General features: G+C 49.4%; 1 protein-coding gene and 2 long non-coding RNA genes across 14 annotated transcripts in view; 1 reads left to right on the top strand and 2 right to left on the bottom strand.

Annotated features, from left to right (window-relative positions):
- The window catches only part of 2610027F03Rik, a 148,914-nt gene extending 140,448 nt beyond the window's left edge, over positions 1 to 8,466 (bottom strand). For 5 of the 11 annotated variants that reach the window (XR_878468.2, XR_878474.2, XR_387323.3 and 2 more), the window contains exons 1-2: positions 8,381 to 8,466; positions 3,648 to 3,733 (exon numbers count right to left, since the gene is read on the bottom strand). This is a non-coding gene — a long non-coding RNA (RIKEN cDNA 2610027F03 gene). Of the gene's footprint in view, positions 1 to 1,240; positions 1,522 to 3,647; positions 3,734 to 5,739; positions 5,899 to 8,380 lie in introns of those variants that run through there. The other 6 variants (XR_001779384.1, XR_878477.2, XR_001779381.2 and 3 more) reach the window with 5 other exon arrangements.
- Gm34352 lies at positions 6,358 to 14,709 on the top strand. Of its 2 annotated transcripts, XR_387333.2 has the most exons (5): positions 6,358 to 6,509; positions 7,911 to 8,036; positions 8,719 to 8,837; positions 9,417 to 9,555; positions 12,816 to 14,709. It is a non-coding gene; the product is annotated as a predicted gene, 34352 (long non-coding RNA). The 2 variants fall into 2 exon arrangements; XR_003947972.1 differs by having other exon boundaries at positions 7,911 to 8,837.
- A 419-nt stretch (positions 14,710 to 15,128) lies between these two features.
- En1 (engrailed 1) lies at positions 15,129 to 20,633 on the bottom strand. Its single transcript, NM_010133.2, has 2 exons — positions 19,199 to 20,633; positions 15,129 to 16,247 (listed from the first exon to the last, which is right to left on the bottom strand). Exons 1-2 carry the CDS (start codon positions 20,085 to 20,087, stop codon positions 15,931 to 15,933), a joined length of 1,206 nt encoding a protein of 401 aa, NP_034263.2. The 5' UTR covers positions 20,088 to 20,633; the 3' UTR covers positions 15,129 to 15,930.
- Between the last annotated feature and the right edge of the window lie 1,207 nt (positions 20,634 to 21,840).

Raw genomic sequence — 21,840 nt, 5'->3', positions numbered from 1 at the left:
ACATGCACACAGAGAAATCCAACAGACAACAGGTTTGCTGCATTCTAATTCCAGGTAATCCTCGATCCATCTAGAATCTAGGTAAATATTAGCAGAATGCTTTAAGCATCATACGTTGGTCGAAGGAATTTAGGAGAGTCTGTGTCTGAATTTTGAACAGACTGTGGGGTTTCGAGATCAACACACCTCTATCAAAGAACACCATGATAGATTTAAAATGAAAACAAGGGTGTTTTCGCAAGCCAGTATCTTGATTAGGATTAACATAACCCAGAACACATAACAGGCTGGGTCTGCACATGACTGTAGACAGTCAATTTACAACTACTGCTGTCACTGTTCCTTTCGGAAGAATACAGTCCTCCCATATCTACATTCCTATGTGTTTCCGTCAGGACTGTGTTGTACAACAATGTCTAATATTCAGTTGCAGAGCATTAGGTGAGATTAGATGGAGACCACAAAAGATGAGAGGCACCAGGCCCAGCTCGAACACCCACAAAAGGCTTTACTGGACCTGACTTGCCAGAAGCCCAGATGGCCCAGGTGTTTACCAAATCAGGACCCATTTTGACATCCTTAGACCAAGGCGCATCACCAAAGCCAAGAGCTCATGGTGCCATTCTAAAGTCACCATGCATGTCTACCAGATAATAGAAGCCCACAGACACAACTCAAAACCTAAACCATAAAACTCCATCCATACCCCTGAGCAGAACACTGAAGCCAGGCTGACTGTGGACAAAATTAACCCTGTACATTTCTATTTCAACCTAAATGGCAACTTAGTCTACTATCAGTGTTTTTAAAATAAAAAACAGTTTATGCACCCATGATTTTGATGAGCAAAGTAACTGTATTCATCACAATGACCTGCTGGGTATGTAATACAACATGACTCTTTTGTTTTTATAACACCAGGCTCTGTATGTATAATTCCCCAGCACCAAATTCACAGTTTACCACAATAGGTTAAAATATGAAATATTTGTGCCCACAGGTGTTAGGCATTCTGAAGACTCTGAGTTGAAACGTAGTCCTGCCTATACCAAGGTTATTTGGAGGTACCTGCTCCAGAGAGCCACAACAATACACAGCATGCTGTTTTATAAGCAGTAATTCACAATGGCAGGTAATAATTATTCCTGCACTATCAAGCGTCCCTCTAAAAAAATGCACCTAAGCTTTTAACTCTTTTTCTGGTTGGCTCAACTTTTCTTTGATCACAAGAACAAAGTACCTTTGGAGATTTCCAGTTGGGCCGAGAGACACAGCGATCCACAAGGGTGGCCTGCCATTGACAGACTTTAATTAATTTTTGAAAAAAAAAAAATCTGGAGAGCTGGCAGAGCTAAGAAACGTGTAGGCAAAAGATCCTGTAGACACCTCTAGGGCCAGTTCCCCCTTTTACAGACTTAGTGGAAAAGAAGGCTTTGCCCCCTAAAAAAAAAAACACCTAACCAATCACCAGGCGTAGCCCTGGCTTCTCCAGGCAGGACCACAGCTGCAAGGGCTCTCCCTCTGCCATCTAGGGCTTGTCAATGGTGCCCTTCATTTGCATGTCAATTCCCTCACATGATTAATATGTATTTATTGACCAGGAGGCCTTCCCAACCTAGGACAAAGACAGACGGGACAGGCAGTTCTCTCTCTCTCTCTCTCTCTCTCTCTCTCTCTCTCTCTCTCTCTCTCTCTCTCTGCCGGCCATACTTTCCTAGTTGTACTCACAGTCGCACAGGGTGAGGGACAGCACAGAAGGAAAAGAAAACAGATAGAACTGAGCACAGATAGAACTTGTCACCCCTCTCCTCCTTTCCCCATCAAGTCACCTGGGTTCATTTCCTGATGCCCCAACAGGCTCACAAAGGACCAAAAGATAAGGACCCCATCCTTATGGAAGTTTGAGTTCTTCTCCCAAGGCCAGGCCTGGTGGGAACTCTACCATCTGAGCTAAGGCACCTGCTTCCCTACAATCTCCTCTAGGAGCAGAAGGAAACTGTACCCCAAGCATCCCCCCCCCCCCAGGCTACTCTCATGAATGTTTCATCTACTCAGGTGAACGTCACATCTCCCAGACTGACATAGCAAGTTTTATTTATTAAACAGCAAAAACTCCAGTTTTAAAAAAAGATCAGCCTTAGGTCTCTCAGAAACTCTTTCCTTTTTGCCTCTCATGTCTTCCCCCACTTAGAGGAATAAATAAATAAATAGATGGAAGATAGGTAGATGATAGATGGATAGATAGATGGATAGATGGATAGATAGATAGATAGATAGATAGAATATAGAGTTAGCAAGCTTAGATGGTCCTATGGTAGGATAACTTGTTTCCTTAGTATATGTGCATGTATGTTAGTGTGTATGTATGTGTTTGTGTATGTTTTTCTGTGTTCATTGTGTTCATGTGTATGTGTGTTTCTGTGTGTTCATGTGTGTGTTTGTGTGTGTACATGCACCTGTGCAAGCAAGAAGTCAACTTCAAGTGTCTTCCATAGTCCCTCTCCACTTATTTCTAAAAAGGAACCTCTTATGGAACCTGGAGCTTTCGATTCGGCTGGATTAGTCATAGAGTCTCAGGAATCCTCCTGTCTCTACCTCCCAGCACTGGGATCACAGCATTGCAGTGATGACAGAAGTGCAGACATCAGTATGTCTGTAGGCACTGTGGACCAAAGTCAGATCCTAACACCTTCCTGGCAAGCATGCTGCCAACTTACCCATCTCCCCAGCAATTCAATGTCTCTCTGGACATCAGTGGCAAAACTATAGAAAAGTTCAGAAGCAGGGGGGAGGATTAGAATGACGCTTGATTGTCCTGAGTCAGATGATCCAAGGATCACTCTTAGCCTTTCACCATGATTCTGGCTGGTCTTGGGGCTTGCTCTGCTTGATGGTTGGGGTGTCTAGACTTTCTGTGTGAAATTCATGACCCCCCAAAAGAGGCTTACAGTTCACAGCCTAAGGTTCCCAAGTATGAAGATCCCTTCTATAAAATCTTTGGCCATATAAAATAAGAAGAAAGAGACTTTAAACACACACACAAAACGAGAGCACATGCATGCTCAGGCACATGTACTTGCAAGCTCTAGTATACTGGGATGCATGGGTGTAGGAGCTACATATACACACTTTGTGTGTGTGTGTGTGTGTGTGTGTGTGTGTGTGTGTGTCAAACAGAGGACAATAACCAGTGTTATTTCTCAGTTGTCACCACGTATTTCCTTGAGACAGGGTCTCCTGTCTCCTACTTACCTAAAGTTAGTCTCCTACTTACCTAGGCTGGTCAGCCAGAGTCTCAGAAATCTACCCATCTCTACTTCCCTAGCACTGGAATTACTTAACAAGCACAAACCACCATGTTGGGCTCTTTCTTCTTTATTTCTTCTTTTCTTTCTCCCTTTTATGTGGCTTCTGGGAATTGAATCCAAGGTCTTTGCACTTGCAAGGCATGAACTTACTGACTGCTCTATCTCTCCAGTTCCCACTTTGTATTGAAAGAAAATTACAGAGTGGAGAATGTAGTTCAGCGGTAGAGCACTTGCCTAGCTTAAAAGTGATATAGATTCCAGGTACAGAACCAGAGAAAACAAAAAACAAACAAGCAAACAAGCAAAAGAAAATGGTTAAAAGAGAGTTCCATCTCTTACCTACATACTGCCAGACTCTTAGACCTTGGTGGCTCGGGGTCCACTCTGTACTCTGGCCACCACTTTGTTCATGCCCATAGTCTGGTCTAGGAAGAATGAGGGAGAGCAGTTTCAATAGTGCCATGACTGTGTGCCATGTCATGGTGTTATTTCCACTAGAAATGGTGTAGTGTGTATGTATAGACTGTACATAAAAGAATCCCAGGAAAAGGCTGAGAATTCCAAGAACATAAGCTTTACAAACTGCAATGACAAATTTATTAGAAGTAATTTAACAATAGCAGCAAATAGACCAGTAAGTTGTTTCAAATTTCTACCCAGGTTGTGCTCATATAGAAATGCAATGCTTATGATTTTTGTTGTTGTTATGGAGGCTTTTTTAGTTTTTTTTTGTTTGTTTGTTTTTTGAGACAGGGTCTTGTTATGTAGCTTTGGCTGTCCTGGAAGTTCACCATGTAGACCAGACCTCTAACTCACCAAGATCTGCCTGCTTCTGCCTCCAGAGTGCTGGGATTAAATGTGTGCACCACTATGCCCAGCATGCTCGTGATTATTTTGAATAGTATTTTTCATAATAGTAACTGAACCGCAAAACCAATACAGGACCAGGAATAACTTCACCAGTGTCTCCTCTGGTTTTTATGAATTTCATAAGACATCAGAACAAAGTTACATGCCTGAAATGCACCTACAACTGCTCCCTCTCACCACACTTCCCCAGAAAACACATGCATCCAAAAGACGGGCACATATCAAAAACCCCTTAGAACAGGCAAAACAACAACATTAAGAAAAAGCAAAACCCATCTCTAAGGTCCTTGAATCTGCAGTTCCCCTCCTTGGCCAGTAGTTCATGTGCAGAAGAAACTGGGGGAAAATTTTTACTCCCAAAGCAGGTAGTTAGTTAGTTAGTTAGTTAGTTATAGACCTGATCTTGGCTAGTTCAGGCACACTTCAAACTTGTTATGTAGCTGAGGAAGCCTTAGCACTTCTAAGCATGCCTTCCTCTACCTCTGAGATACAAAGGTGTGCCAGCTCATCCTGTCCACAGGGCGCTGGGGATTGAACCCAGGGCTTTTTGCATGTTAGGCAAGCACTTTAACACTGGAGTTTCACCCTGCCCTTGAAGCTTTTGGTAAGCTAAGGTAGATGTTCCAAAATCCCACTTTTCCTTTTCTGTTTAACAGATCTCAAATTCAACTCAGTTGAACCCACCAAGGTCCCATGGGCACTGCCTCTGAGCTCATGGAGGTTAAGAGCTGTGCAGCAGTCCAAGGGCCTAGACAGGGACTGCAATTGCATCTGACTCATGAAACCATCTGGAAGTGTCATGTGAAGCGTCAAAGCCTTAGCGGAGGTGGGCAAGCAATTGCAGAACTTGCCATTCTGACGCCCATCCTGACGATGCCTCTCAAAAGCACTCCTTTTCAGCCACATTGAGCAACTGGGTAAGGAACGAGGACACGAGGACACAGGAACACTCTCCACTGGCAGCATTAGGGTCTGAACTGTGTCCTCTAAGCAACTTGTTTTCAAGTCACTGCCCAGTATCACCAGCACTGGACAGAGGGGCACTTTCTAGATTTGAAAGGATTGAGGACTTCCTCTCACCACACTGCCCCAGAAAATGCATGCATCCAAAATACAGGCACATGTCAAGACCCTCTTAGAACAGCCAAAACAACAGCATTAAGAAAAAGCAAAACCCATCTCTAAGGTCCTTGAATCTGCAGTTCCCCTCTTTGGCCAGTAGTTCTTGTGCCTCATGAACTACTCATTTAATTGTTAATTAAATTTCAAAACCCCTCCTCCTCTGATTTTGCAGACCATCAATCCAAAATGGCAGGAAAGTATTTAAAAAAAAAAAAAAAGGGTTGTTACATTTTTATTCATTCACTTTTGTGTGCGTATACACATGCCTGTAGACATGGGATCTTCTCTCTCCTACTCTGTGGGGATCCTGGGATCAAACTCAGGTGGTCAAGCTTCGTGGCAACTGCCTTCACCTGCTTTCATGATGTAATTAGTGAGTAATTAGTCAAAAATGAGCATGAGTTCCAGGAGTCCACAAGGTATCCGCCTCCGCCCCTACCTCAATTCCTCCTCCCCAGTGTAGAGCTGGGTACTCCTCTGCACTTCAAATGGCTCACTTTCTTTTATGATGAGACCCCTGTGGGCTCTATGGGGTCACCTTGCTCTCTGAGAGATACATGGGGTGTGTAGGTAAGTACAGCCACCCGTGTGCTGGCACCTGTGGAGGTCAAAAGACAACTTCAGCTGTTGCTCATCAACATCTTGTTCTGTCCATCTTGCTATTTTGAGAGGGGGTCTCTCACTTTGCCTAAGACTTGGCAAGCAGTCTAAGCTGACTGACCCAAGGATCTTCCTGCCTGGGTCTCCCTAACAAGGATAGGACAAGCATGTGCCATCGCACCAAAAAAAAAAAAAACAAAAAAACAAAAAAAACAAAAACAAAACAAAACAAAAAACAAATTGGGTTCTGAAAATGGAACTTAGTTCTTCAAGTACAACAATGGTTATGCCCTTTGAGCTGGCTAAGGTGACAGGAAGAAGGGCCCCTTATCTTTTCTGACTACCTTCCCCCAAAGGTATCTTTCTGTTTCAGGGGCTTCCAGGTGGCTGGAATGTGGAGACGTCATTGCCTACTTGGAAGTTAATAATACAGTGTCACAAAGGAATTTGAGGCTGATCTCCCACCAGGGAGGCAACTGTTCCTGCTTCAAACTTCCCTGCTGCATCTAAAAGAATAAAACTCACATTTTTTTTTTAAACTCCTGGAGGCTCCATCGATGCCTATCTTGTGAAATGGTCCTAGCACACTTTGTTACCCCGGATCACAAGGTGAGCTTTGTATAGCAAGATTCAAAGGCTCTGAGTCCAAAATAACTGCACTTTTTCTGAGTGGGGTGGAGTGTGCCAGACCTGGAGGGTGGTCTGCGTGAAATGGGTGAAAGTCAGCCACAGAGGAAACCCTGCGCTTGGTTTCAATCTTATAGGCAAGTATAAAGTCCCAGGGGCTGATGTGGGGTTGGGATGGGATGTTAATAGGTCAGAAATGGAACTGTGGTCTCCTGACCCTCTCCAGCTCGCCATACACTACATAGGAATTTCCCATGGATTCCCCCCATAAATAGGGAATGATAAGGTGGGTTTAGAGTGAGAATCTTTAGTCACAGTCGCATAACCATTTAGTGACTCTTGAGGATCGGTGCACTCTGAACCACTCCCCCTCACTTCCCCGGTGCCAAATCCCTACCCTCTCAGGCTGGTCTCAACAGCTACACTGTTAGGACAGCATGAAGTCTCAGCCCTAAGCGGTAGGATTCCCTGGGGGTGGGGGGTGGAGGAAGCCCACTGTACAAGACTCTCCCTGCCCAGTGCGTCTCACAGCCAAATGAGCTTGTGAAGGCTGAGATGGTTGAGGATCCAAGACAAGGAGCTTGCATGCGAGGCTCCGTTTTCCTGGGCCGTGTTTGCCATTTGCGGGAATAAATGAAGCATTGGTAATCTCTATCAAAGCTTTCATGCTTCATTCTCTGAAACTAAGTTGAAGCTTAGACAGAAAGGGATGAGGGACTTTTAATTTAAAGTAATGATCATCGACACTCTGGCCCTAGAGGGTCTCTAAGAGAAAAGTCTCTACTCCATCCTGGGGAAGCTCACAGGGTGGCCAGGCAGGATGTGAGTTGCCGGGATGGGTGGACCATATCCAAACACTCTCATAGCTTCCCTGCCTGGAGTGAAGGAAGTAAAGTTATAAAATGTAGCTTGTGGGAACAGTGAGGGACCTAGAAAAGTTAAGGCCCGCAAGCTCCTAGGTCTCCAGTCCAGAAGGAATAGAAACCAGCCATCTCCAGAGGCTCTTTTGCCCACTGCTGAGGCTGCAGCAACCTTTTCCCTTTCTAGGTGCCTCCTCTCGTCCAAACAACCCCTCCCTCAGCTACTTGCTATTTTTTCCTTCTAGGTAGTGGTTTTTGCTTTCTTTTTTTCTTTTGTGGTGGGGGGAGAAGCTAAGTTGTCAGTACAGGGTGAAGATGGGGGGGGGGGATTAGGGGACTTCTATCCACCATGTCTAAATTCTAACCAAGATACACAGGGAATATTTGTCGATTTGGGTTGAACTTGGTCCGAGGAAGTGGATGTCTTTCTAGTCTCTGTTTCCTGAGCGTTTTCTAGATATTTGGGATATCTCAGTTCCAGGCCAGTCTCCGAAAGAACAAACACGCAACTTTTTACTTCAAGGCTATATTATCCCTGAAGAAATTCAGAGGCCTGACGGGGGAGTCCAGCCACCCTCCTGTGTCCATCTTCTTCCTCAGCCTCGGACAGCGGGGAAAACACCAGAAAGCCCAGGAACGAAGGCCAGCGGTCAGTCCGCCGAGAGCAAAAGATGGAAGGACCCAGGCAGGCTCTGAAACCCACAGAAAAGGGCAGCACCCCCCAGGAAGCTCTGTAGGACCTGGGTGGGCGTAACTCGGGGAAGGAAGGACCGCAAAGATAAATTGGTTGTAAAGAAACTCTAGGGAGACTTAAGCTGGAGCCCGGTGAAGGCACTAGAGAACTGGCCGGATACCTCCGCTCAAACAAGGGAGGGAATGTGAAAGTTTCTGCCCAGCCAAGTTGTACTGGCACAAAAGGAGGCTAGTGTGGCAGAGGGAGTTTATTACTTTCACCGCCCCCTAGCCCCCAAAAAGGACTTCTGAAACGCTCACCAAGAATGAAGTTCAAGCTGAGTTGACAGCACTTCCCCAATCAAACGCAGAGCAAGCACTCCCCTGAGTTCAGGCTGGCAGAGGACTGGGGCCCAGCCCTGGTCGGGCAGAGTCAGAAGCCAAGGGGACTGGGCGCCGCGGAATGTCGGTGGGAATGTGGAGTGTTGTCTATCCAGGACGTGTTGAAGCAACAACACAAATAAAGTCTACTTTCCTCAGTCTTGAAGGCCAGCCCTCCCCCTCCCTCATTTGACTCCAGGCCTGGACCGCCCCAGGTCCGGTTCGTGCATCCGCGGCTGCGGCGGTACGGTTACAAAGGTGATTCTCACTATCCCCAGGCCGGCCCCTAGAAGCCCCCACTGGAATCCACCTCCCCACTTCCCCCTCTCCACACAGTCAACTGAGGGCTGAGGGTGGCTGCGAAGAAGCGTAAGAGGTCAGCCTGTCTGCACTCAAGGTCAGCGAGTCCTTACACGTTAGCAACACCGGGAGTGGGAGGGAGCGACTGTCACCAAATTGGACCCCCAGAGCATCCTCTGGATACAGACAGCTGAGCAAAATCAAGAGCTGGGCCAAGTGAACCATGGAGAGGGAGGACTGTGGATCGAAGGAACACTCAGTCCTTCTCCTTCTGGAGTACTTTAGGAAGCGGGGTCCCAGTCCCAGAGATGGGGGGGCGGGTAACTGTCCCAAAGCAACAGGGAGACCTCCGCTGCAAAAGTGGAGACTTTGGGGTGAAGGAACCAGGAAGGGACCGAATCCTAAATCTTTAAAGAGCAGCAGAGAGAAGCGAGGCAAACGCAAACTGAAACCTACAAAGAGTAGCCTGGGAGAGGCGGGCAGGATGGAGACTGGCTGAGTGTCACTCCCAAACCGTAGGAGAGGTGGCGCGGGGGACTTTTCACAGAGAACCCCCAGCAGAGTCAGGGCCCTTGCCGCGAGAGCGCTGAACAGATAGATCTGGGGCTCCCTGCGGAGATAACAGGTGCGCTCAGAGGCCTCAATGGAACTCCCGAACGGTTTGATTTTCACCCAGGTACAGGAGAGAGGTGACCCCAGGCCTGCGACCTGGTCTGTGCTGACCGGAAATGAATTGCGCAGCTCTCTCGGAGGACTGTGGGTGCGCAGGCAGCGGCGGGGCTGGCTGGAGGATGGCCAAAGGAATACAATGCTGGGTTAGTACCTGCTTTTTCGGCCTAGTCCAGGCTCAGGTGCGAGAGATGTGGGTGGAAACGCAAAGGGAAGAGAAAATAGGATGGCAAGTGTTGGATTCCCTTGAAAACTAATATAGACCTTGGGTCTTGCACTCCTTACTATCTAGGGAAGGTAGGAAGATTGAAGGAGGCAATGAAGCCTCCTCCTACTTAAGATCGAAGGCCCCAGAAAAGCAGCCACCTCAGATCCTTATCAAATGTCAGAGTTCAGCTGTAGGGGAGGCCCAGCGTTGTAAACTTCAACGAGATTGAATGTGACCTTCCTAAGACGACCTTGACCTCATTTTCTTATCTGTAAATTGGACAAGGTGATACAGACATAGGTACAGATACACAGATAAGGATCTCAAAGACATGTGCCTGTCTGGATGAATGTCAGATGTGTTCAACCATCCACCAGGAAGTAGTGAGCATATTGACAATAATTTAAAATTTTTGCTATGCTCCCTCTCTGCATCTGTTCTGACCTGCCAGATGTTCAGATGTCCAGATGTGAAAGAGGTGAGAAGGATAAGGAGAGGCCAGCTGAGAGGTTGGTAGGTCACAGCTTTTGTGTCCTCCATGTGCTTTGCGGTGGAAATCTGGAAATCATCCCTGTAATTGATGCTTCTCACCAACACAAAAGATGTTAAGGCCAGGAGAGCTTGGGGTCCCCTCGGGTTCCCTTAACTCCAAGGCCAAACAGAGTCTTCTATGGAAAAGCTTGTCATCTGTCAGGAATCCCAGCCATTTGCAATAGAGTACCCTAGGAAGTTAAAAATTCTTGTGCTTTTTGAGTGTTGGGTTTTCTCTTCTACACAGAAGGCCCTGGTTTCTAGGCACCACGTGGAATGAAGCTCTACCCTACTACCCCCACCTTCCTCCATCCCAATCCATCCCCACTATGGGGATGGATGTGTTTGCATGAGACAGGGGAAAAAATTCTTGGTATTAGTTCCTAAATTTCAGTAGGTAGATTTATACACCCCCTGCAGTGTTGAAGAGGCACCTTCTCTGTGCCCCCTTCCCACCTCAATTTACCCCCACTGCCCAAAGTTGAGTCTGCAGCTAGAGAATTCTCTTTAGGGTTAGACTTGGGTGAGTGTTCCTCCTCTCAGCCTAGAATCCTCCCAGATGTCTTCAAAGCACCCCAGTTCCAAGTCTGCTATAGTGTAGGAGACCTCTTCCACCTGGAGAGGGGGTGTCAAAGGCTGAAGATGGAAACACATTCCTGAAGCAAATTGTGTGGGCCAGCTACATGCCAGGTTCTCTAAGAAATTGCTTGGAACACATCATTTTGCCTCCAGCTTCTCCAGCATCATCTCCAGGAAGTCCCACAACCACTGTGCTATTGCTACTAGTAGGGGTCCGAGACTGAAAACCTTGACTCCCAAACAACCCATCTCTCTCAGTCCTAGTTCTCTCTGGTGGCAACCATGCAGAAGCCCTTAGAAGAGACCTTTGTCTTCTATCCTGGCTAGGAGCAAAGCCTACAAGTTGGGACTTGGGTGTGTCAGTAAGTGCCTGTATTGTGGTGTTTCGCTGGCCCAGGTGTTTGTCAGAACCTTGTGCCCTGGTAGTGTCTCTGCACCTGCTGTGATCACACCTCTGAATGTAAGAACCAAGTATATTTGCTTTTGACATGCATGCACTTCATACATGTACATATGCATTTGCATGTGTAGATAGCTGCATGTGTGTCCTGCTTGCTTGTCCACTGACACCACTCTCCTGATGGGATATAGACAGCACATCTGAGGGCTTCACCTCCTGCTTGTTGTGCTTCTCAAAAGTGCCCTTTCCTTCTCAGAATGGGTTGTTTTCACACATAAAGCAAGCCTTTAAGTACTTGAGCATCCCCGAGAACTACTCCCAGACTGGGGCTCCATTATCCGTGTTTGGGGGGATGGAGGGCCAAGGTAACCAGAGCCTCCACCATCTCTCTCTATATATTTTATATTATTTTATTCTTACTTATTTATTTTTGAGGCAGAATATCACCATGTAGTTTTGACTGGCCTGGAACTCACTCTTTAGATCAGGCTGGCCTTGAACTCACAAAGATCCTCCTGCCTCCCTGTGTCTTGTGAGTGCTAGGATTAAAATAGTGCACTGCAATGGACATGCCTCCTTCTTATAAGTCTTCAAGTGTAGGAGTCTTCTTAGATGAGTTTAGAGGTCAAGGGAAGATTTGAACCTCCAGTGGTCAAGAGCAATGGAACAGTGCTCTAACCCCAAGAGGGACCATTATGGTCTTTAATATGAACAGTGTCATGTTCAGCTTAAACAAGGCCAGGCTGTGCAGCAAATGGGAGGTTCTGCTGGATACATGGCCTTCCTGCCCATCTTGCCCACCCACGCAACCTTGCCCCCATTCCTATTGCCTATAGGCGAGCAAATCATATCATGTCTACCACCAGATGAATGGCTTGTCTGGAACACACACAACTGGCCATTGAAAATTCCAGGGCCACCCCAGAGAAGGTCTAGCACGGGGTAGGTTCTCTTCTGGTGCCTCTAGCTTCAGGCTGTGGAGAGGCCAGAGCTCACCCCTGTCTCAGCACTTTGGTCTCATTGAGAGATATGGGGGAAGGGAACTTTCTGAGGTGCTGACTGGCTGCCAGGTAGCTTCATCTCTTGTGACTGATGGGGTTATGGTAGCCAGAGCCACTCCTCTGTACCCTGGGCAGCCCCATATAGAGGCCTGGGAATCAGGCATCCGTTGGAGCCTATCTATCCAACACGCCTCCCTAGCCTAAATAAATATATGCACAACATACAAGTCAAAATGCCCAAAGCTAGTCCACTTGCAGACGTGTGCACAGGCAGAATGTTCACCGAGTGACTTTTGCCTCCATGCAGGCTCTCCTTCCCTATCTTCATCCTATCCCTCCCACTGCCTCCCCTCCCCCCACCCTGGTAGGAAAAGAGAGGAAACAGAGACCTTTGCCCTCAAAAAGAGATCTTGAAATCGATATTGTTTAGACTCCTGCAGCTTGTATTTCCTTCTAGGCTGAGGAAGATTTAAGTATATGGTTCAATCCCAATCCTTAAGGGAGGGGGAGGAAAAGGAGAAGATGAGGAAGTTGGGTTGGTGTACTCAGCTCAAGTATTTATCTCGATGTAGCTATACAACCCCCCCCACTTAATACACAGGCAGCTCGCCAAGCCAGCCCCATAAATCCGAGAAATCAATGCCTATTTATGATCATTATTACTCTCTCCTTCTCTCTTTTTAAAAGAAGGGGTGCCTGAATAAGGTCTGACTGGATCCGTCCTCCCCTTCTTCGCTGCCCCAATAAGAGAGAATGAAAATTGCAGATCGGAAGGAGAGAGAAGAGGAAGGTCGGTCCTGACCTTGACTACAAGGCCTTGGCCAAATCTTTGAAGTATGGGCTCCAAAAAGACGAAGGCTCAGAGGACAAAAAGCTTCCAAGTTCTCAGAGCCCCGGTTTCTGCTGCCGAACAATGAAGAAAACTCTATTTGCCCACGTGATTAGAAGATAAAGAGAGATAATGGGTAAGAAATCAAATTACATCACAATACCGCTCCCATCAGAGGCTTAGCCAACACACCCAGGAGCTGGACTAGTGGCCTTTGCTGTCCCTGGGGTTAGGGGGTGGAGATCTCTTGTCTCTGGCCTTTTTGTTCTGGGTGGTAGGAGGAGGGCTTCGGGAATGGGACACTTCCTGCAGCTGCCTCTGTCCTAGCCCCTGAAATGGGTGGCAGTGGATGCTTCCGTTAAGTTAGGGGCCATGGCCGGTAAAGGAGGAGGTAGAAGAGCCATGAACCCACATCCCCATGTGCTTTCTGTCCTTTGGGGAGAGGGAGATGGGGGCTGGGGGTGGGGACGGCTCCAGATTCTGAGCTGGCCAGCACTTCAGACCTCGGACTTCTTCACCTGAAGGCCAACCAGCAAAACCTCAAGAAGCCAAGCACCACTGTCAAGACGGATGCTTCCAGTCACCTCTGAACACCAATTATGTGCAGGCACCACCCCCAAAACAACAGTAAGACATAAGAGACCCATAGGAATGTTTAATGACTTCCAACTGCTCTCCAGGCCCCTGGACCCCAAGTTCCCAAGCCCTTAGACAGAGACAGTGTGGGACTCTTCCTGGGGTACAGAGCCTAGCACTTTTAGTTCCCTGGTGAGAAACGGGATGTTGAGCCAAATTTCGGGGACTTTTTCAAGAAAAGAGTGGGATAACTGGACCATTCTCATTTCTTCCAAAAATCAATCCTGTTGGGGGAGGGGGCATCAGGAAATAAACTCTAGAGGAAAGGTCCCCATATTCATGCAAGTCCCAAACACACTAGACAAGGGTTCTGATGCGCAAATGCACACTAGTGCAAATACGGACACCCCCGAACTCACAAATGTCCAATAATGTGTCAGACCCTGCAGCGTAACAACCACTCAGCTGCACAATACAAAAACACACGCAGAATACAAACAAAATGGCCGGGAACCGAGGCTCACCATGATGTGCACACTATTACATGTGCACACAAACGTATGGACACCCATCTGGCACATTTACGTACATACCTATACATAGTTGCTTACATGTTACATGCATCTTGCATATAGGGAAAAAAAGGAGAGTAGAATTTATAGTGTATAAAATTCTAAACAAAAGAGAGATGGGAACCTTTAAATAGGCTCTTAGTCTTAGCCTCTGAAAGCTTCAGGGGGTGTCAGTCCTGGAGAGTCTGTCCCACTCACTGACAACTCCCCAGAGGGTTCTCTGGGTTGGCCAAGTGTCTGGCCTGTCCTAGGATCTTCTGTGTACAATCTCCTCTCCTTGAAATGAGGAATTTGGCTAAGCTTTGCTGGATTTGGAAAAGGAACCTCTATACTGAAGCTTCAGGTCAGGGAGAGGTAGGCCTCTGGCTGTTTGGGGGCTTCCAGACCCCCTGAACAGGATCACTAGATACAGCTTTTCACACAGACGGGCCTCCTCTTTGTAGTATGAGGAGACTATTACACAGTGAAGCCCTGCGAGCATCAAATCAGACTAGCTACCTGCGGAGGGGAATCCCATGCCCAAAGGAAGAGGTGAAGAGACTCTGGGCCAAAGCTGGGCAGCTTTGCAAACAGTCTGCCACCATTGCAGGCCCTGGTAAGGCCTCTAGTCTTAGACTTTCACAAAAAAAAAAAAAAAAAAAAAAAAAAAAAAAAAAAAAAAAGACCTAGAGGTATAGTTTTGTTCATGGAAGCAGGTTGAACAAGAGGACTCAGTTGGCTGAGCCTGAACAAGCTTAAGCAGCCAGCTGGAGCCTTTGGGGGAAGGGCAGTGAAGGACTGGACTTTCTGACATTGGGGTCGCCTAGAATACATTCAGGGACTCGGCATATCCTCCAGACCAAAGCAAACCTGGACAGCCTGTGCCATACACTCCCTTTCACACTAACATTTGTTGAGCAGTGATGATTACAGTCATAGCTGAGCTTCCCAGGGTTTTGCTCCCACCCTGTACAGCCAGGGTGGTCGCCACACAGTACCTGGATGGGCTCTTTCTCATCCCACAAAGAAGAGGGCAGTCAGCAACTCATGAACACAGTGAACATTTTATTTCAGACTACAGGTTTCTGAACATAATAAAATCTTTGGCTTGTAGCGGCGGTTCAGTCTCGCAGTCTGTGGGGTTGTATTTCTCAAGGAGTCTCCAGAAAAGGAAGGGGATTTACGGGAGGGATAGACAAGACCAATAGAAGAATCCTGGGTGGGTAGAGAAGAGGCGAGGGGCAGACACACAAGGAAACACACTCACACTCACACAAAGAAAAGTCCCAGAGAAACCAGGGCCAGCGTTGGGGGTGCAGGAGGTACCCAGAGAAGCAAAAACATTCAAAGGAAAAGAGCAACGAAAACGAAACTGGGCTGGGGGGGGGGGGTGCAGCAAGGTAGGGAGGAGGGGAAAAATAATTATAATAATTATAATAATTATAACAATAATAAATGAGATTAATAAAAATGTCCAGCAAATAGAGATCGCTACACATATTTGTTTTCCTTACCTGAAATTAAATATATACACGGTCGAAAGCAGTTTGGCTAGATAGAGCTTTAAGGAATTCGCAGTTTCATCTTATACAGTGAGTTAGAGAATAGATGTTTATTTTTCCCCCATAGCACCTGTCCGAGTCTTACTCCCGTTTCAAAAACCGTTTTGTTCCTATGTGAATGTCCACTCGGAGGATTGCTTTCTCTTGCTCGCTTTCTCTGTCGCCCTGATTGATGCCTCCCTCCATAGCGATCGTCTCTGCGTGGGGCTGGTGAAGCGGCAGCCCCGAGGAGCCTGGAGGTGGCACGGGCGCCGTTGGACCGCGGGCCCCGGAGCTGGCCACAGCTACTCGCTCTCGTCTTTGTCCTGAACCGTGGTGGTAGAGTGGTTGTACAGTCCCTGGGCCATGAGGTGCAGCGCCAGGCCGTTCTTGATGCCGGTGGCTTTCTTGATCTTGGCACGCTTGTTTTGGAACCAGATCTTGATCTGGGACTCATTCAGGCTGAGCTCCTGGGCGAGGGTCTGTCGCCGCTGCTCCGTGATATAGCGGTTTGCCTGGAACTCCGCCTTGAGTCTCTGCAGCTGCTCGGCCGTGAACGCCGTCCGCGGCCGCTTGTCTTCCTTCTCGTTCTTTTTCTTCTTTAGCTTCCTGGTGCGTGGACCTGCAGCGGGGAGGACAGGGCCAGGGAGGGGAGGAAGGGGGTCAGGAACAGAGGGAGGGGGAGAGGGCAGAGTAAGCCTTGAGAAAATTGTGTGGAGTACACCGCGGGCGGGGATCCCGAGTTTCCGGGGCGATTGTAGAGGCCAGCTGCTGGGTCCGCTATCTCCATCAAAGAGCCCCTCTCTACACCATTGAGATCTCTAGGCCCCCCTCTGCAGGAGGGACTCGGAAACCAAACAAGCACACTGGCAGGGACTGCAGGGGCCACCCGATTCAAGAAAGATGGAGAACAGACCTAGCTCCCAGTACTGTCCAGCCCAGAAGGCCAACAACAACAACAAAATAGGGCTGGGGGAGCAATTAAAGATACAGTGAGTTCTTGGAGTCCCAAGGTATAACCTAGACTTAGGGTATCACTGAACCAGAATGTCTTCTTAGCCCTGGAATAAATACATCAGTAAGGTCAGGCCCTGGGAAGAATGGCTGATCTCTGATCTACTTTGGTTCTCACTTTATTCTTGGGAAGCTACACACACACACACACACACACACACAGAGAGAGAGAGAGAGAGAGAGAGAGAGAGAGAGAGAGAGAGAGAGAGAGAAGCCTACCTGATTTTCAACATTGACCTCAGAGAGAACAGGGAAGCTGAAATCACCCAACTCCAGAGAATCAGGAATCCCTTTCTGCCTTCTTTTCTTTCTGTTCGACCTGAGGGAAGCTCTTTCAGTAGCGAAGCAGGACACTGCCTGCCCATTCCTATTAGGACTGCTGCCCCTGGTCTATGAGTTTAAGCCTGGGACATTCTATTTAGCTTCTTGGTTGATGTCAGAAAGAAAAAAAAGAAGGACCCTTAGGACTCCTCTCCATGGTGTGGGGCGGGGGAGGAGGTTCTCTTATCTCTTTTCTAAACCTGCCTGCATAATTTCAGGGTGCAAAAGTCTTGAAGTAACACAAACAAATTGGGAAGCCCATGGCTGGTGATAACCCTTCCCTTGCTGTCCCCACCCAGAAGCAAAACAAGGACCAAGAGATGCTGGTGAAAGAAACAATCACAGCGGGGGGGACCTGTGCTATTACCCCAAGATGGGGTGTAGGAAGGCCATTCTCCAAGAGAATGAGGCCTCTCTCAAATGCTAATGTGGAAGGTGGGTATGGGGGTCCAGCCAAGGAGAGAGAACTAGGCTGGACCTTGGCTGGAGGGTTGAAACCTGCTTCGTGGCACTCTTGCTGGGATGTGGGCACTGCTGGCCTCAGTGATAGCTATGGAGGCCGTTCCTGACCTGTCTGTTATTACCTAAAACTATCTGAGAGAGGGGTCTTTGCTGGCATGTGCAAACCTAGTTACTGGAAAAATTGAGTAACTGGATGGAGCAGCCGACCAGCACCTAGGGTCAGTAGCTGTGTGTGGAGGAGGAGTCCAGGCCTTACTGGCTGTAGGAATCACGTCTAAGTTGTCACTCCTCCACATTAACTGCCTTTGGAGAAGTATCTGGTCCCTGCCTTCTCTGGTCTATAAAAAGAAAAGGAGCAAGGAACAAAGACAAGGCCTGCTCCTGAGCAAGACTTGGGTTTAGATGAGTCATAAGGCAAGCAGGCAGAGATGGCCCAGGACATGTGCGCATCCTCCAAGAGACTCCGCTGCGGGAGGTGCGTCCTGAGCATGTTGTAGTGTTGTTGTTGTGTGCAGAGGCACGGACACTTGTAATAAAATCGTAGCCTCCTGGCCGGCCCGACCCACTCAGCCTGACAGCTCAATCACTCTATCCATCAGGCGAGTCAATCAAAGCAGCTTTTCGGAGGTTCAGGGAGCCCGACTTGTCAATAACGGGGCTCGAGATGGCGGGGGCTGATAGCGCGCATCGATCCGCACCCAGCCCGAAGCAGCAAGGCTGCAAGACACCAGCCAGCAGTGGGGCGCCTGTGGCTACCTTTTGCCCGGCCCCCTGCCTGGCCCAAAGCTGACCTTGGACCCAAGCCCCTGCTGTTCTCCTCGGGGGACCGGCGCTGGCCTCCTAGAAACGCCCGCTCTGTGCAAGGAGAAGCAGGCCTGAGTCCCCTCTTCTAGGGCCCAGCAGCTGACCTTGGGTAGGTAGGTGCTCCAGCAAAGGAAAAGAAAGCAGAGAATTGTCCTAAGTCACGCAGATAGCCATTAACGGGCATATTTGCGAAGGAGAGAGAGTAAAAGAATGAAACCCAGGCCGAAGGGACAGGGGAGCCCTGCCAGGCACACGCTGATTCCCTTGCCCATGGTCCAGATTTCAAATCTTCCAGTAGCCTGCTTGTTTTGCTCTCCCACGGCCTGCCAGCACCAGCGAGCAGAGGCTACTCACCTTTCTGGCTAGGGCCTTCCTCTACATTCTACCCACGCGGGTTGACTCCCCATTCCCGGGCTGGGCGCAAGAGATGGAGGTTTTCTCTTTTCTGTCTCTCCCATATCTGTTTTTATGCAAATGGACTCTCCACAGTATAATATCCATAGTGTTTGTTTAAAACACACGGCAAAGAATATTTCTCCGGTTCATCTCCCTGGCTAAAGACAGTTCTGGACAGGACTACGGTGGTAGACGCAGAACCAAGTCACTAACTAGGCCTATCTTCCCGCCAGCTCAAAGCGCCCTTTCCCTACTAAATAGATCAATGAGTAATTAGATATCTTTCTTCGAGATAATAAAATAAAATACAAAAATGACCTCAGGGCTCAGAGTTCGTAAAATCAAAGGACAAAAACTGGAGCCTCCTGTGCGTGCCAATAGCTGTAACTTCCTTGGTCGAATAGGCCAACATGGCAGGGCAGAATCGAGCACAGGATCGGTTGTGACTAGGACCCGGGGCAAGAGAAATAAAACGTGAAGCTGATGGAGCTTCAAACTGGACTCTCCCGGGCGTGACGGCTTGAAATTCTAGAGCATGGCCTGGACACATATGCACATCCCGGCTCGGGTACTCACCAGAGGACGGACGGTCCGAATAGCGTGTGCAGTAGACCCAGGCGGGCCACACTAGGGGTTGCTGTGAGTCAGTCTTGACCACCGGCCCACCGTTAGCCGAACCCATGAGTAGGATCGCAGGGTTGTGTTCCGGGAACTTGGCGCCCTGCGCCCCGGGACTCCCCGCGTTGCCTCCACTACCACCGCCACTGTCCGAGGGCTTCGAGGCTGCTGCCGCCGCTGCCGCCACTGCCGCTGCAGCCGCTGCTGCGGCCGCGGCCGCCGCAGCAGCCGGGTTCCCGGCTTTGGATGCGCCGGCGCTGACAGCGGTGGCGGGCTGGGAGCCGTCGGGTGGGCCACAGTTCGCATCTGGAGCACACAAGAGCGAGGCAGCCCCCGAAGCTCGTGTGCCCAGAGAGTGAACGGGGTCTCTACCTGCACCAGTCTGGCCTCGGTCACGCTCCACGCGGCTTCCTCCTCCTGCTGCTGCGCCTCCTCCGGCTGCAGCCGAAGCCACCAGGAGCTGAGGCAGGGGCTGTTCCTTTTTGCAACCGAAATCGGGCCTTAGGATGTTATCGATGAAAAAGTTGGTGGTGCGGTGCAGCTGGGCCGCGGGCTGCGGCTGGTGAGCAGGCGCCGCGAGATGCTGCGGTGGCGGCGGCGGCGGCGGCGGCGGGGGCGGGGGATGCGGGGGGAGGTGCGGGTGATGGGCCAGGGGCGGCAGACAGGGTGCCGCAGGAGGCGACGGGGGCGCTGGCTGCGGGGACACCGGCACGCTGTCTCCATCGCTGCCGCTGCTGCCGCTGGCTCCTGGGCTCAGACTCAGACTGAGGCCGCTCGGGGCCGCCGCTGCCACCGCGCCGAGGCCCGAGTCGCGCTGACTTTTAGGCTCCGGCTGCTGTTCTTCCATGCTCGGCCGCCCGGCAGCCCTGGCCGCGGCGCCGGCCCCCGCCCCCCGCGCCTCGCTCCCCACCCCACTTTGCCAGCGGGCCCGTGGGGGTGCGCGGAGAGGAAGAAGGCAAAGCGAAGCCTCAGCGAAGGCACAGGGCGGATGCAGGCGGAAAAAAGAAAGGCGAGCGTCTGGCCTGGCTCTCGCCCGCTCTGGTGGAGCAAATCTCGCTCTCTCCCTCTCTCTAATTTGTAGACATCCAGATACAGTGAAGACACTTGGCTATTATTTTCTTTTCTTTTTCTTTCTTTCTTTTTTTTCTTTCAGCAACAAGATTTCAGTGATTGGTCTTAATGGGGGGATAAGCCACGGCTCAGAAAAAAAAAAAAAGAGGGGAGAAAAAAAAAGAGAAAAAGGAATTTTTTTTAAAGCTCCGAGACTTTTTCCTTAAAGGGAAAAAAATAATCTTTAAAGTCTAGCCATCTTCCTAGGCAGTAGAGGGGTTTGACTTCCCCAGTGTCACGCTCAGCTGTGCCCAGAGAGCGAGGCTGGCAGCGCCTTTAATCGTCTTTGCTTTTTTGCAGGGAGAGCGCGTCTCCGCCAGTGCCGGGCTCCCTTTTCCCCCCTGAAATCTCTGACAGCTCGGATCTTTGCACAAACTCTCTCGCTTAAAAAAAAAAAAAATCACCCAGGCACACTTTTTGCCTTCAAACCGGAAGCACGTGAGTCAGGGCCGCACGTGTGTGAGACCAATGGCGAGCCAGAACTCGCGCTGACACTCAGGGTTCGGCCCAATGGGCGCGCGCGGGACTTTGCGGATAAATAATCCGGGGGCGGCGGCCGTGGGTGGAGAGGGGGTGCAGAGGCTCAGGCCCCGTACGTCCGGCCTGCCCTGCCCCCATTTGTGCCCACGCCCCTCCCCCCTTCAGATCCGGACTGAAGAGGGCATGAAGAGATCCGAGAAAGCTAGAATTTGGGATGTAGACAGATAAGAGAAGCAAGTCCACAACTTGTTGGAGAAATACAGGACTATGGGTTCGTGTGTGCTGGGAACAACGAGAAGCGGCAGGGATTTGGGATACCATACACCCCCCTCCCCATCCCCGGTCGCCGATTTAGTTTATATTCTTATATTCCCACGTTCTCTCTCTGTCTCCCCCCCCCCTCTCTCTCTCTCTCTCTCTCTCTCTGTGTGTGTGTGTGTGTGTGTGTGTGTGTGTGTGTGTGTGTGTGTGTGTGTGAAAAACCAAGAGATCGGGCATGAGCGAAAGACTTAGGGCTAGCTACCTTCAGAGGTGTCGTTTGTTTCCCACTAATGGCAAACCCAAGAGGCCTGCTACACCTTGCTGGCACTGTTGGTTTGTGTCAGTGGCTAGCCACACTGTCGCTGAGAGATTCGTAACTATGCCCTTCCCTGTCTGGATCACCAACACCCACAAGCTGTCCGGACGCTGTGGAGCCACGTCCAGAGGCCATAGAAGAGCCCTAGTGCATTCTGCCCTTTTCTTCCTTGGCTAAGGGAAATCCGGATTGCCCTAGCCCGGTAGAGTTGTCTCAGAAGAGCACCTAAGCCAGGCGACATGATGTGCCTCCTTGCAAGGCCTAGGTTTGGGTTTCAACTTCAGTGAAACCTCTGTGTTAGATTTCCCTGCAAAGTAAAAATCAGAACAATAAAACTACCGCGCTTCAAATGTTTGCCTTGGCCGGCTGAAGATTCAACAACGGGTTACCCTAATTCTAAGCTGAATTCGCTGGAATTGCTGCCCACTCCTGG

This window comes from Mus musculus, chromosome 1, assembly GCF_000001635.26.
Source record: "Mus musculus strain C57BL/6J chromosome 1, GRCm38.p6 C57BL/6J".
In the NCBI taxonomy this organism is placed as follows: Eukaryota; Metazoa; Chordata; class Mammalia; order Rodentia; family Muridae; genus Mus; species Mus musculus.
Note: the sequence above shows the minus strand (reverse complement) of the source record. Positions and strands in the feature narration are given on the sequence as shown.